The sequence below is a fragment of the Calliphora vicina genome, chromosome 1, assembly GCF_958450345.1.
Source record: "Calliphora vicina chromosome 1, idCalVici1.1, whole genome shotgun sequence".
Taxonomy (NCBI): Eukaryota; Metazoa; Arthropoda; class Insecta; order Diptera; family Calliphoridae; genus Calliphora; species Calliphora vicina.
The window spans coordinates 71696351-71712306 of NC_088780.1; the positions used below are offsets into that span (position 1 = coordinate 71696351).

The following is a 15956-nucleotide window of genomic DNA, read 5'->3' on the forward strand; positions in this document are numbered from 1 at the left end:
GTCAACAAAGTTTTTGATTTTGCAAAAAAAGTCAAAAATTTTATGTTTTGAGTTACAAAATATTTATTTTGATAGATATCCCACTCGCATCCCACTAAGCGACCAAGTAGGTGTTCAAGGAAAATATCTAAACTTTATTTTAAGAAAAAAAAAAAAAAAAAAAAAAAAGGACCCATTTTAAAAAAAAGTCAAAAAAGTTTTTGATTTCGGAAAAAAAATATTAAAAATTTTTTATTTTTTTTTTTAAATATTTTTTTCGAAAGATCGAAGAAATAGCTATCTATACTATTTGGGACACATTTTGCTAAGAACAATAGGTAATAAGTTACATGGATAAGAAAAAACCCCTGTTTGACCAAATTGTCAAAATTTTACCCCCTATAACTCAGAGAGTTCTCGACCGATGTTGTTGAAAAATTGTGTCTGAGTTACTATCCAATAGAGCTAACCTTGGTGCAAATTTCATCCCGATCGGAAGACATCGATGACATGAAATGCCCCATATATAAAACTTATTTGGAGCGAAATTTGTGTAGATACATATATAAATTAAACATTTATGACCGATAAAGTCCAATTTCGAGAGGACATTTGTATGTGGGCTAGGTAAAATAATGGACCGATCAATAGGCTTCGTCCTTGGGCCGAAAAAATTATATGTACCAAATTTGATCGAAATATCTTCAAAATTGCGACCTGAACTCTGCGCACAAGGTTTACATGGACAGCCAGCCAACCAGCCAGCCAGACGGACGGACATCGCTTATTCGACTCAGAAAGTGATTCTAAGTCGAGTGGTGAGTGTTAGACCAATATTTTTGGGCGTTACACACATCTGCACAAACGCATAATACCCTCCCAACGCCATACAACAATTGTTTGAAAAATTTACACACAAAAGTTTTTAAAATAGCATAAAAAATGTGTGTAAATTTTTCAAACAATTGTTGTATGGCGTGAACATCACTGTATTATACCAGTGATGTTCACGCCATACAACAATTGTTTGAAAAATTTACACACATTTTTTATGCTCTTTTAAAAACTTTTGTTCATTCATCGCTGAGAATGCGAAGAAACCACATGTGACGGACTATCGCAATTTTTTTCAGAAATTTATTAAGCATTGTTGTTGGTTGTTTTTGTTTGAAGCATAGCAAACACACGCGTTTCAATTACAATTGAACACAATAAAACAAAGTCAAAAATAAATACAAAATTTAAGAGAATTTCGGACTTACAATGTATATTTTTTCATTTCCTTATAATTTAAATTACATTCATTTAATAAATTGGTTTTATTTGACAAAAATTCTAAATCTAAACTTTCTTCATTTTGTTATTATTTTAAGTGTTTGACATTATGTTTGCTGGGTAGCTCTCTCACCAATACATCTTCATTTTTATTTTTGAACATCCCTGTATTATACAGTAGAGCAGTGATGTTCAAAAATAAAAATGAAGATGTATTGGTGAGAGAGCTACCCAGCAAACATAATGTCAAACATTTAAAATAAGAACAAAATAATGAAAGTTTAGATTTAGAATTTTTGTCACATATAACCAATTTATTTAATGAATGTAATTTAAATTTTAAGGAAAAGAAAAAATATCCATTATACGTCCTATTCTATTTAATTTTGTATTTATTTTTGACTTTGTTATTTTGTGTTCAATTGCAATTGAAACGCTTGTGTTTGCTATGCTTCGTCCAAAAACAACCAACAACAATGCTTAGTAAATGTCTGAAAAAAATGACGATAGTCCGTCGCATGTGTTTTCATCGAGAGCTAAACGATGAATGAACAAAAGTTTTTAAAAGAGCGTAACAAATGTGTGTAAATTTTTCAAACAATTGTTGTATGGCGTGAACATTACTGCAGTAGAGATTATAGTAATGTATTAATGTAATTAACGGCATTTACATTTGTATATTGTGCATTAGAAATAAAACAAGCCAAATTTCATTAAAATCATCAGATAAATACATATTTTATTCTTGATAAAGTAAAAATAAAAAAGAAACAATTCATTTGTAATTCAACATAAAAAATTGTGAATAAATAACTAAATAGATTATAAACTTGCCTCATTTATTTCCATTTCTTATGAAGAAGACTGCACTGTAAACAAAATATTAAATTTAAATTGTATTTGCCAAACTTCACGTAGTACTGCAAATACCTCGAGAAGTTTGGTTGTAGCATGATACTCGATATGTTATCTTCTTGTATGTGGAGAGTGCGAGTGTAAAACAAACCTGTAATTAACTAGTAAACATAAAGGCGAGTAACAACAAATACATATTCGATAATTTTGTTGTTCCCAAAAATATGAACATTATTTTTAAATATAGTTCGAGTAAGAGCACATACTTTACAAGTACACATGAACTACTTAACTACAAATCCATTCATGCAGAGGTTTAGTGTATAATATACAAAAAATTTACTACAAAAACATCATACATGCAAACAAATTGTAGCGTGAAAACCATGAACTGCAAACGATATGTGCAGTGAAAAATTCAAACAATGAAAATATGGAAGATACTAAAAGAAGACTGCCAAACCATGTTGAAGTTGAAAAATGTAAAATACGAAATTGTTTAAAGATAATTTTCTCTAGAAGCTTAGGTTTATTGCAAATGTTTAAAAAACAGTATTCAAATATGGAATTTTTTTAAGATATCGGAAAAAGTACCATTATTTACCCAATTTTACAACTTTCAATCGATTTCCGGCACGTGTTCTAGTTATCCGATTGTACTTAAATTTTGTAGTAGTGAGTTTTAGCTGCTAATGAACAAAATAAGATCCATCCAAAGCAAATCTATTTTTAAGGGCATGTCGAATGTACATGTGTTCTGTAACTGCATAATGCAACAACAATTTAAGCAAAAATCATCAACAAATCCATAAATAGGTTCAATGACGATCGTGAGTGATTGTAGCAGGAGAAAAAAGGATAAAGAGGAATAATAGAATATGTAAGCATCAATACGATATGACAAAAGAAAGGAAAAGCGTTAAAAAGGATAGAAAATGCAACAACCTGATTATGGAAGGACACGTGCATGAAAGCAAGAATAATTTATCACTACAAATGAATACAAAGAGGTAATACATAACAGGAGATACGAAATTTAAGAAAGTTCCTGAAAATATATGTAATTATGCAATGAAGAAAATTTTACTGTATACAAATATCAAATGAGAGCTTAAATGATCGACTTTGTTTGTGTTTTTAAATGCTCATCCATATGTGTCCATTCGTAGTATTTTTCAGGGTTTCGAAGAACTATTAAAAGCAGTCGCATTTTACTGAATAGTTGACTTTTTACAGTCTCATGCTTAAAAAAAAGTAACTAGTTTCAGTTTTTGATCACATGGTTACTGAAAACAGTTGACTGTGCACACACATTACAACAGCAAGCAGCAATAGATTTTGTTTTTTTTCAGCAGCCAAACGAATCAGCAGCCGCCATGTTTCAGTTTTCAACTCTACCGAACTGATTACACGACTTCAGCAGCAAAAACATTTCTGTGTGTGCTGCTTACGCATTTCCAGTTTCGAGTTTTGTTTTTCGTACTACACAGCGTAACAAAAACTGCTAGCTCGACTGAATAGTACGACTGGCTAGTTTGGCTGGTTGGTTAGAATTGTTGTATACAATTTGTGAAGCTAAGTTGTATCGTATGGTTTTTGTGTTTACATTTCACAAAGAAAATTCATAAGTTCACCACAGCCTAGGTACCTTCCTATATTTGCTATATACTTGTGATATGCCTACAAACAGTCGAACCCACATATCTACTTTTGCTGATGACACAGCTATACTAGCCATTCACGAAAACCCCCAAGAAGCATCTGTACTGTTACAAGACCATATACTCGACATAGAAAAGTGGTTAAAACAATGGAGAATAAAAGTAAACCAGGAAAAATGTATACATCTTACATTAACATTGCGTAGAGAATCGTGCCCTCCAATCCTAATAAATAATAATATAATACCTCAACAAACTGAAGTTAAATATCTAGGTCTGCATCCAGACCGACGTCTTACCTGGAAAAAACATATAGATACGAAATTGACTCAAATGAAGTTAAAATTACTACAAATTTACTGGCTAATTGGTAAAAACTCGTAATGGCTACATCCGACTAAGAAGAAGGAATCCAACAGACCTGCGCTAATGATAGGATCTATAAATTAAACATAATTTTTCGTCCAACTGTGGTGGGACGTAAATAAAAAATAATATTTAGATTTAAGATTTGAACAAATTATTGAAAGTTCACATTATTTTGTGAAGATACAATAAATAAAATATGAAAAAAAAAATATATGTAAATGTGTGTATTATATTTTTGACAGATTGAAGTTGGTAGCCTGCTGTCTTGGATGTGTTTAATGCATCAAGCAACTGAATGAAATGTGTGTATTTTTACGCTCTATTACGCTGTTTTGTTCAAATTCTGATTGTTTGACGAAAATCATCGTAACCTGAACAATATGAACGCCTACCATCCATGGATTTACAGCACAGATGCGCAAAAATAAATCCTCTCACCAATACACTTACTCTACCAACACATTTAATTCTTTAGTTTATTCAGTGCACCTACAAACACAAATACAAAAACTGAAAAAATAAAGAAAAAGTCATACACCAATGCTCATTCGTAAGAATGTAAGAGCGTAAGAATACGTGTGATTTGATTTTCCACAATTGTGGTATGGGCCGCGCATGTCTGATTTACAGATTGTTTTGTTTGCAACTTCGCTTAGAAAAAATTAACAATTTTCCATGCCGTTTTAAAAAACATAAATTTTGAAATTTTGCTAAAAAATTATTTTTTTTCCCATAAAAATCTATATTTCTAAAACGACTGCGAAGATTAAAAATATGTTAAGTCTTACTTAAAGGTAATTTTATTGCGGAATTTCGGTTTATTCATATATATTCCACTCGAAACCCACTACGACACCAAAAAGTACAAAAATAGACTTAAGCTTTCTTTTGAGCAAAAAAAAAAAAAAATTTTAAAAATAGCCCATTTTGGAAAAAGTCAAAAAAGTTTTTGATTTCGGAAAAAAAATATTAAAAATTTTTAATTTTTTTTCGAAAGATTGAAGAAATAGCTATCTAAACTATTTGGGACACATTTTGTTAAGAACAATAGGTAATAAGTTACATGGATGAGAAAAAACACATGTTTGGCCAAAATGTCATTTTGACCCCCTATAACTCAAAGAGTTCTTGACCGATCTTGTTGAAAAATTTTGTCTGAGTTACTATCCAATAGGTCTAACCTTGGTGCAAATTTCAAGACGTCGATTTTAAAAATTGGTTCACTTGACATGAAATCCCCCATATAGGAAACAGTATTTTTTTTTAAACTGCAAACTTTTGGAAAAAATATCTAAAAACTACAAAATTAAAATATGTTAAAAAAATGCCGAAACAAAAGGAGTTTAGAAAGTGCTAGATCTAGCTCTAAACATGTTAAATTGCCAACACTGAATGTGACCAAATAAAAGTACAAATTTATACCAAAAAATTTAATAAAAGTGTAGTGAACTGCATGCTTTTAAATGCAGAATATGTTTCAAATTAGTTTATCTCTAATGTTAAGAAAAATATTAATTTTTTAGCGGTCACATTGAGGTAATAATTGTTAGTTAGCAAATAATTTTGATTCAAGAACGTACAATTGCACCAGACATATTTTGAGAGTAGCATTGATAATATCAGAATTTGCGTTTGTTTGCGTAATATGATACTTACCAACTTTGTTTTGACTTTGAATGACTTATGATTCGTAAATATAATTTCAGGCAATGAGGCGACTTGGGACTATTGTATGCCGTTTTTTCTTTTTGGACGGGCGTACAAAAGCTATTGATGTTCACCCCACTGACACAGCTGGTGATGCCGTCGTTAAATTGGCCGAAAAACTTAATCTATCCAATACAGAAGGGTGGGCCATCTTTCAGTCTCGGCCAAATGGAGAGGAACATATAAAATCGTTTGACTACCTTTATGATGTTATAGCTGCATGGGAATTAAAGCAGGTTAAGTTACAGCCAGTTACAGTAACACAGAGACGACTGACTAACGGATCGTCTTCAGGTGAAAATCGCTTTGTATTTAAAAAAAGATTATTTAAATCAACACGGGAATTATCACAAGATCCAGTAGAAGTAAACTTACTTTATGCACAGGCTGTATACAGTGTTGTAAAGGTATGACTTTATAATTTTTGTTTTTATTTATTACTAGCTGACCCGACAGACGTTGTCCTGTCCAAATTAGAAAACAATTTGTGTTCGATTTGTGATGCTTCACATGTGTAAAAATCAAGGACCTAAAATAACTGTTATCAAAATTTTAGTAATCGAAAAAATTGCCCATTTTTAAGAAATATTTAAAAAAGTTGCACAGTAACAGTTATGAGCAACATAAAAAAATAAAAGTTGGTCATAACTGTTATTATTCAATTTATATTTTTTTCATTGTTTTGTAATACTTACATTTGAGAAATAATTTTTTTTTTCTTGTCAATAATAATTATGTAATAACAAATATTTTTTTATACCATTTAAAAGTTTGTCTAACAATTTTAATAAATAATTATTAAAATTTTTTAATTTTAAGTAAAATTCATGGGTGCAAATAATACCAATTTAAAAAGACATATGATATCTTCTCATTTTGATGTATACCATGACAATTGGAGTAAGATCAGAATAAAAAATTAAGAACAGCAATATCGATGTTAGAAGTTGATTCGTATTCGGATGACGATACAGAAAGTGAAAGCATATGCGCTAATAGAAAATTACAGATAGTTACAGTAAATTTGGATATAAATTTACTGAATTACTGGAATGCATAAAAGTACAATACGCATTTTCTAAAACAATTTGCGTATTATCCACGATGTCCCATCCACACAAGTAACTGTAGAGAGGGCAGCGGTGTTATTTATCTGTTGAAAAATTAAGATCAATAATGTTTGTAAAGTTAAACCAAAGTTCATTTATTTAAATAATTAGTGCTTATATTTGGCCAAATTTTGATTTTTTAAAGTTGTTGTTAATTAAAAATAAACCATGAATTATTAACATAATATATAAATATCAAATTTGTCTCTTTTATTGTTTCATTCAGTTTAATTTATGAATGAAAGGGCATATAATTTTTATATTATAACAAATAAAAATATTTCTTAAATGATAACTGTTATGACCCAACCGATTTTTTTATTTCTTATCAATAAGTATTACACAAAGAAGAATAAAATATTTATTGAAATTTAATAATTATGTATAAGAAATATATTTTTTCGTTGCCTATAACTGTTACCAAACAAGGAAAAAAATATTAATTGGTATGAAATAGTTATGGCTAAGAAAATAAATAAAAGTTGAACTGTAATAGTTACTTTTAAGAAATAGCACATAAAACTTATAACTCTTATGTCCTTGGTAAAAATAGTTAAAAAGAAGAAAAAAAACGTATATTTGAATGATAATTTTTATTCATATATGTAGGTTTGGGGTATATTTGATTTGAAAAAATGTGCAATGAATGGTATATTAGAGGTCCGCAATTATTTATAAAAGTTTAAAAACTATATTTATTGAACAAAGATTTTTAGACAATGAACAAAATATTTTTCATACACAATATTTTATAAACTCAAAAGTCAGAAACAATTTGATTAGAATAAAATAAAATAACAAAGTATATTTTATAAAGTGGAATTCGACAAGACAATTTATTTCAAAATTTTGGGACAATAATTTTTTTACACGAACTATACTTGTTTCCCTTTGACTAGCAACCAAAATATCATCAACGTAAATCAAAATATAGACTAGCCCTTCCTCGTTGGTGTATTTTGTGTATAAACATGAATCAGCATCGGATTGCTTATATCCACCTGAACATATAACATCATGTAATGTTTTATTCCATACATGAGCAGCCTGTTTGAGTCCATAAATGCTCTTCTTCAGCTTACATACATGTTTAGTTCCTTATTCAAAACCTGGCGGTTGTTTCATAAATATAACCTCCTTGAGGTCTCCATTAAGGAATGCAGATTTTACATCAAAATGGACTATTGACATTTTCTTGACACTGACAATAATGCTCTTAATGTTGTTTGTCTGACAACAGGTGCATAAACCTCATCGTAGTCTTATCCGTATTTTTGTGTAAAACCACGAGCAACTAAACGTGCTTTCAACCTCTGGGGCTTACCTTCAACATCACGTTTAACTTTAAATGTCCATTTACAACTTACGACATTTGCATTAGTTGGAGCAGCCACCAACTCCCATGTTTTTGAGCCTTTTAAAGATGTGTATTCTTCTTTCATTGCATCAACCCATTTGTCTTTTTCTTTTGAATTTAGAGCTTCTTTATACGATTTGGGTTCCACTACATCATTACTTGTAGATACAGCATTATAGCCAAAACGATCTGGTTGTTTACCCTTAGTACTTCGAGATGATGTACGAATCTCTTGAGGATTTTGTTCGACCAATTTTTCATGTTGATTATTCTCCACTGATGCGTTATTGTCAGCAACTAAGCGGCTGATTCTTCATCCGCAACAGCGACATCTTCTAGACTTTGATATGATGTATCGTCATCGGACAATATGTTTCCATTACTACCTTCTTGAGAACATATTTCATTATTTCTTGAAATTACATTTAATAAATCAACAGATACTTCAGGACTCTTAATGGGATCAACTAAACTGTTATCGGTAGATGCCTCTTGATCTATAAACTTGACATCACTACTAACTGTGACTTTAAACGTGGGATATGATGATCGAGTGATCATCATATCCCACAAAAGTCAAAACTTCGGTTTTGTTATCTAATTTTTTACGTTTATCTTTAGGAACTAGAACGTGTCCATTTTTACCAAAAATTTTAAAATTTTCTACATTAGCAGAGGTTCCTTCCCATAACTGATAAGGAGTACTATCTATTGCCTTTGTATAACATCTATTCTGAATAAAATTTGCTGTATTAATGGCCTCTCCCCAAAACGTATTTGGTAATTTAGCTTCAGTAATCATACACCTGGCCATTTCAGTTAAACTTCTATTCTTCCTTTCAGCAATTCCGTTTTGCTGAGGACAATAAGGAACATTATATTGATACTGACTACCTTTTGAATCAAGGTAATTTCGGACATATTTGGCTGTGTATTCGCCACCATTATCAGACCTTATAATCTTCGGATATCTAGAGAACTTATTCTTAACCATTTCAAGATAAAATTTGAGTTTCTCAAAAGTCTCGTTTTTGGAATTTAGCAAGTATAGAACTGTGTAACGACTATAGTCGTCAATAAATGTCAAATAATACCGTTTCTTTCCTGGAGTCATTGTTTGCATTGGGCCACAAACGTCAGTATGCACTAAATCTAAAACCTTCTCGGATCTTGACTGACTTTGCTTATTAAATGGTGCCTTTGTCATTATACAATTAATGCAAACATCACAACATTTTTTCACTCCACAGTCACGTATTTTCAAATGACTTACCAGTTGTCTCTTTTCTATTTCTCTTATTGCATCAATATCACGATGTCCAAATACCTTGTGCCAATAATGAACGCAGCTCTTCATATTGCATGTTGCCGCCATGGCCTTTTGTTTAACTTCTAGTTGCAATTGATATAATCCATTTGTCAGAACAGCTACACCGATTTCTTTACCATCACTTGTAGAAATAACCAGGGTTTAAAATTAGTTAAACGTTTTTTACATTTGACTACCGACTGCGCAATAAATATGAATCGTTTTCATATTAATGTGCACAAATACTGAAAATATACAAACTATAAACCAATGCCATATATGCACAAGCTTCATGGTAGAAATATTTGTCGCAGTTTTTCCAAAAATATTTTGCCTTACAAAATATTTTACGTTGCAGCTAGAAGACAAAATGAAAATTTTTCATTTTTAAAACTTTTGCTGCCTAAATATATGTATATTTTTGGTTAGCAAAAACAAATGAAATTGCTTGTGTATAATATACAAAAAAATTACTACAAAAACATCATACATGCAAACAAATTGCAGCGTGAAAACCATAAACTGCAAACGATATGCGCAGTGAAAAATTCAAACAATGAAAATATGGAAGATGCTAAAAGTAGACTGCCAAACCATACGAAGTTGAAAAATGTAAAATACGAAATTGTGCAAAGTTAAAAATGTTTAAAGCGAAAATGTTTATTTTTAAAATATTTCCGCCGCATATATGATTTTGTTTTGCCGCATATAGTCATTGAGTAGAAAAATGTGAAAAAAAACTATGAAGTTGATTTGGGTGTACAAAATAAAAAATTGTATTGAAATGTGTGTTAATAAAGAATTTTAGTGCAATAAAATAGAAGTTTTATTTTTTGAGGTATGTAATTGTATGTATTGTGAAAGATAAATTAAATTAAATAAGATTCTGGACAAAGGATAGCTAGCGGAGGATATTATTATTGAATTTTTTTATTGATTTGCTTTTTTAATACGAATTCAAATGTATTCATGCTGGTGGTAATAGAAGTCCAGAAAAATTAGTAAGAAAAAAAATAATGTTGTATGTAAAGCGGTTAAAAAAGGATATATAATGCAACAATAAAATGTGACAACAACAGCCAAATACCAATATTCATTTTATGAATAATAATGTGTTGTACATTCAAATGTTTCCTTTCGTAAAATTTGTAAAAGGAGAACAAACAAAAAAATAAGCAGCATAGAAAATAATTGTGGAAGAACAATTTTATGTGTAAGATATAATGCAAAAAAGGCACAGGTATAAGTACAACAGGAGCAAAAGGAAATTAACTGCAACAACATCAACTTATACACACAAGTAGGTAATTATGATATAAAATTGCTGTATGTGTGTACATTAGGGTGGCCCTTAATAAACGAAAGTTGGATTTTGGCCATTCTCACCCCCCAGTTTGAACATTAGTAAAAAAATCATCCTGAAAAAATTTTAGGTAAATCGGTTGGGGTTAAGACGTGCCGCAAGCCCTCTGAAGTTTTGAGATGCATTTATAAGGGGAAAAAATTCACTTTTTTCAGTTTTTGTAAAAATTTTGCCATTAAAAAATTACTTTTGTAATTCAATTTAAAAGAATCGAAATGTGTACGTAATTGTCGTTCTAATGAGACATAAAAAACAGAAATCGGTTAAAAAATTTTAAAGTTATTAAAAATTCGCCAGGCCATTAACGTGTCTCAGGCCACTAGAACAAGAAATGTTGGAACAAAATTAACATATTTTGAGAAATATTAAAATAAAAGCTCATTTTTACTTAAAATATGTCCATATTTACTTGTATATGAGTTTTTGTCTTCGTAGGATACCGTTAACCTATTCTTAGGTATGAACAAAAAAATTTAATTTTTTTAACGGCAGTTTCAAAACTCCATTTTCAAATTTTTAAAAATTTTGTTAAACAAATTTCAGAATTTTTTGATCATCTCATTGGGATTTATTAAGAGTATAATAGGGAATAAAAATGTGAAAAAATTATGAAAATATCTCTTATAGTTTTTCCGTACCTGCCATTTAAATTTTGAAATTTTCGAGAAAAACCAATTATTTGGCAATTTTTAGGCCAATGAGCTCTATTTCCTTACTCTTATGAATTTTAAGTAAAACCTATTCAGAATATTATAGTCCAGATAATTCTAAATATACTCTGAAACTTTTACTAAAATCAAAAAACGTTAACCCTTAAATCGTGAAGGTCAAAGGTCAAATTTTTCAATATTTGGAATTTCTCTTGGAAAGATTTTGAAATGTTCGAAATGTTGTATATTTTTGGGCCGATTTTGATGAAATTTAACAAAAATATAACACAAAGCCTAGTATTTACAAAAGCAGCAGAAAAATTAAAATTAACCCTATATAGCACTTGGTGTTAAAATGACCCCAAACTTCTAAAACCATAAAAAATTATGGCGGCACGTCTTAACCCCAACCGATTTACCTAAAATTTTTTCAGGATGATTTTTTTGCTAATGTTCACCAAACTGGAGGGTGAGAATGGCCAAAATCCAACTTTCGTTTATTAAGGGCCATCCTAATGTACATACATACCTATATACTAATTATAAAAAATAATAATGCATCCACAACAAAGGTGAAGGGTATATAAGATTCGGCATAGCCGAATATAGCACTCTTACTTGTTTTTTTTAATTTTGTATGTCAGCTGTTCAGCGTTGCCACTTGTCTGTTTTTTGTTGTATATTGTATGAAAACATTTTCTACATTTGCGATGACACCCAGTTAAAGTCGGTTCAATTTAAAACATACTTTAATTTTGACTATGGTTGCAAATTAATAAAAAGCTGGTTTTTATTTTAAAGTTGTTTTTAAAAAGAACCGACTTTAGTGTTTGACTATGATTATGGGCCATTGTAGTTAGTTTTTCCGTAAGAACGTATCAGCTGTTCACATATTATTGTGAACATTTTTATAAATACATACATATATTTTTTGTTAATGATTTAATTTAAACTAATTTTTTTACATACATAGTACATACATTAAAAGAAATTTATATTTATTTTTATTAAATTTCAATGTTTTTTTGAAAATATTATATTTATTATTCTTTTGTTAATAATAAATATTTCCCTTTCAAAAATGTTGCCACCACTGCTTTCATATTGTTGGCATTTTTGTGTATATATGATATCAGCTGTTTTAGCTGTCACTTAACGTTGCGGACAAAATTCTGTTTTCAACAGATTCATCCGCAACAGAACGGCAACGTTACAGAAAAACTAACGATATACAAACAAAACAGCTGATTCGGAACGGAACGTACAAACTAACTAGGCCTTTAAGGCTGGGTTAGCCGACCGTTGATGTAATGTAACCGTAATGTTGACTTAACGTAACACTTTAGTGCAATTATAGAACATTTAAAATGTGTCATATGTTTTTGACATAAACAAACAAATTTTAACAGCTGTTTGAAAGTGTTATCAACACAATTGTTTTAAATACTGTGTAAGGTACGCTTTGTTTGTAGATCTTTATCTTAGACCGGCATCCAGGTGCCTATGGTCTTCAATACGCCAATTTCCGAATTTCTTCGAAGAGCGTAAAGTCCCTATACAATAAAAGACGAGTCTTTGTATCTGGTTTAACAAAGTCTGATTTTATTTATATAATTTCGGGGTTTATATACTATATTTTAGTATCCCCTATCTTATTCTAATTAATAATCTATCTTAGTCTAATCATAATTCTATTTTCCTATTGGCTATTACATTTGAGTGATATTTAGTGCATGTGAGTGTTTTGTGTGTAACATATGTGCAACATGACACATTGCACTCAAATGTACTTTACATTGTTTATATTATTATTATTATTATGTAGGTGTATAGCGAAGTGTGTTGGTACACTACACCCTCACCCTTAAGAGAAAATTTTGGGAAAAAATTGTTTTTTTTTTATAATAGAGTTAAAACGTTATTAATAATCTTAGGTATATATATTTAATAATATTGTAATGATATATGTATATATAATTTTATTTTTACACAAAATTTTCTTAATTCTAATTTTATAATATGCTATATATGTTTATATTCTTGTACTTAATTAATATTTGGTTTATATTCCTTTAATAAATTGTTATGAATTTCTTTATATATCCCATTATTGAATTCACTCCTTTTCTTTCAATAATAGTAAATGGTCCTATGTAGGGTGACATGTGTTTCTTTCTGTTTTCTACTTTTAACAAAACTTGATCTCCTATTTCTAAGTTAAGTTTTTTATGATATTTGTTAGCATAATTTAATGTACGTTTTTCTTTAACCTTGACCGTCAATTCTCTTGCCTTATTTAGCGCATATTGCAATTTGACACGCAGTTCATTGACATAATTGTCGTAATCGTAAAATTTTGTTTTGTCATTGTTTATTTTGTCAGTAGGTAAACTTGGTAATTTGCCGTAAACTAGTTCATATGGTGAGTAACCAGTATCTACATGTGGTGTCGTATTATAAGCAAAAGTGAAATATGAAATCCATTTGTCCCATTCATTGTCATTTACAAATGACAACAGGAATTCATTTAAAGTTCTGTGATTACGTTCAAGTGCACCTATGGTTTGATGGTGATATGGTGACGAAAATGTTTGTTTTATATTCAATAATGTACATATGTTATTCATCAATTCATTGTTAAACTCCGTACCTTTGTCGGACTTTAATATTTTGAAGTGGCCGTATTTGAGTATGAACTCTTCTACTAGTGTTTTTGCTGTAGTATTGGCATCTTTAGTAGACATTGGGTAGGCTACTACGAATTTTGTAAGGTCGCACTGCATTGTAAGAATATATCTCTTGTCATTCGATATCCTTAGTGGTCCAACGGTGTCGATGGATACTACTTCGAAGGCTTCGCATGGGGTTACAGTTGTTGTTAATGGTTCTTTTGTGTGTTTTGTTTGTTTATTTCTTGAGCATTTATCACAGTTTGATATAAATTTCTTTACCATTTGACTCATTTTTTTCCATATATATCTTTGTTTTAATTTGTTGATTGTTTTTCTGACTCCTAAATGTCCTCCATGTGTTGAATTATGGTACTCATCTATCAGCTTGTATTTAATTAAAATATCCTCAATTTGTTGGGGGGCGTTGTATATTATAATTTTTAGTTTTGGTTCTTTGTTATTTATTTCTATATTATTATATGCTTTCTTAAACTCTTCTTTGTCAAAATATCGGAATACTTCGTCATTGTTTGTGATAGCCAATTTATCTATCTTTTCTGAATACATTCTGGATGCTAATTTCTTCAAATGCGACTCTAGTGTCGATGAATTTTTATTAACTCCGTTATTAGTATTACAATTATCTTCCGTCGTCGTGTGCTTCCTCAAATTAGAATCTTGATTCATTGATTTATCGCTACACCTCATGTATACATTATTATTTTCAATATTTATTTTTGTATTTTTAGCATTTCTGTCTATATTAAATTTTAATTTCATCATATTCTTAACATCATTTATGGATATACATTCCCATATTCGTAAATTTTTATTATTCATTTCATTTTCTTTATTTTTCTTTTCATTTTTCTCTTCGTTATTTGGTGTCTCTTGTATTTTATTTGACATCCCCCTTGTTATAACAAGTGCTCTTTTGGCTTTTTCATCAACGTGTAATGGTATCATTTGTTTTAAAATATCTGAGTCAATCTGGATTCTTGATAAAGCATCTGCGTTGGTATTCATTTTACCTTTTTTATATATTATTTCAAAATCATAATCGCATAAGTCTAGTCGAATTCTGGTCATTTTTGATGATGGATTTTTATGTGAGAATAGAGATACTAGTGGTCTATGGTCAGTAACCACTATGAATTTTCTTCCATATAAGTATGGTCTAAAGAAGTTGATACCCCAATGAATGGCTAATAATTCCTTTTCTATTACTGGCTTGTTTAAATCGTGTTTCTGTAATGATTTACTTGCATATGATATTGGTAAATCTGTTCCAATTTCTCCTTGGGATAGCACTGCTCCTAATGCGTAGTTTGATGCGTCTGTTGTTAAAATAAATGGCTTTTCGAAGTTCGGGTATTGAAGAACTGGTGGTTGGGTTAATTTTTCTTTCAATGTGTCGAATGCATGTTGACATTTTTCATCCCATTTAAATTTGGTGTTTTTCTTCAGTAACGCATTTAAGTGTTGGGCTATATCTGCGAAGTTGGGTATAAATCTTCTGTAGTAGTTACATAATGCTACAAAACGTCTTACATCATCCACGTTTTTTGGGATTTGATATTCATTTATCGTTTTGTGTTTCATTGGATCAGTTTTTATACCATCTCTTGTAATTAGATGACCTAAGTAAAC

The 15956-nt window shown here is 30.0% G+C and overlaps 1 protein-coding gene across 1 annotated transcript in view; it reads left to right on the plus strand.

Annotated features, from left to right (window-relative positions):
• Positions 1–15956, plus strand: part of Myo81F (Myosin 81F) — a 708752-nt gene that overhangs the window by 221161 nt on the left and 471635 nt on the right. The window contains exon 5 of the mRNA XM_065514962.1: positions 5846–6253. Within this exon, the coding sequence (XP_065371034.1) occupies positions 5846–6253 (408 nt within the window). The remainder of the gene's footprint in view (positions 1–5845; positions 6254–15956) is intronic.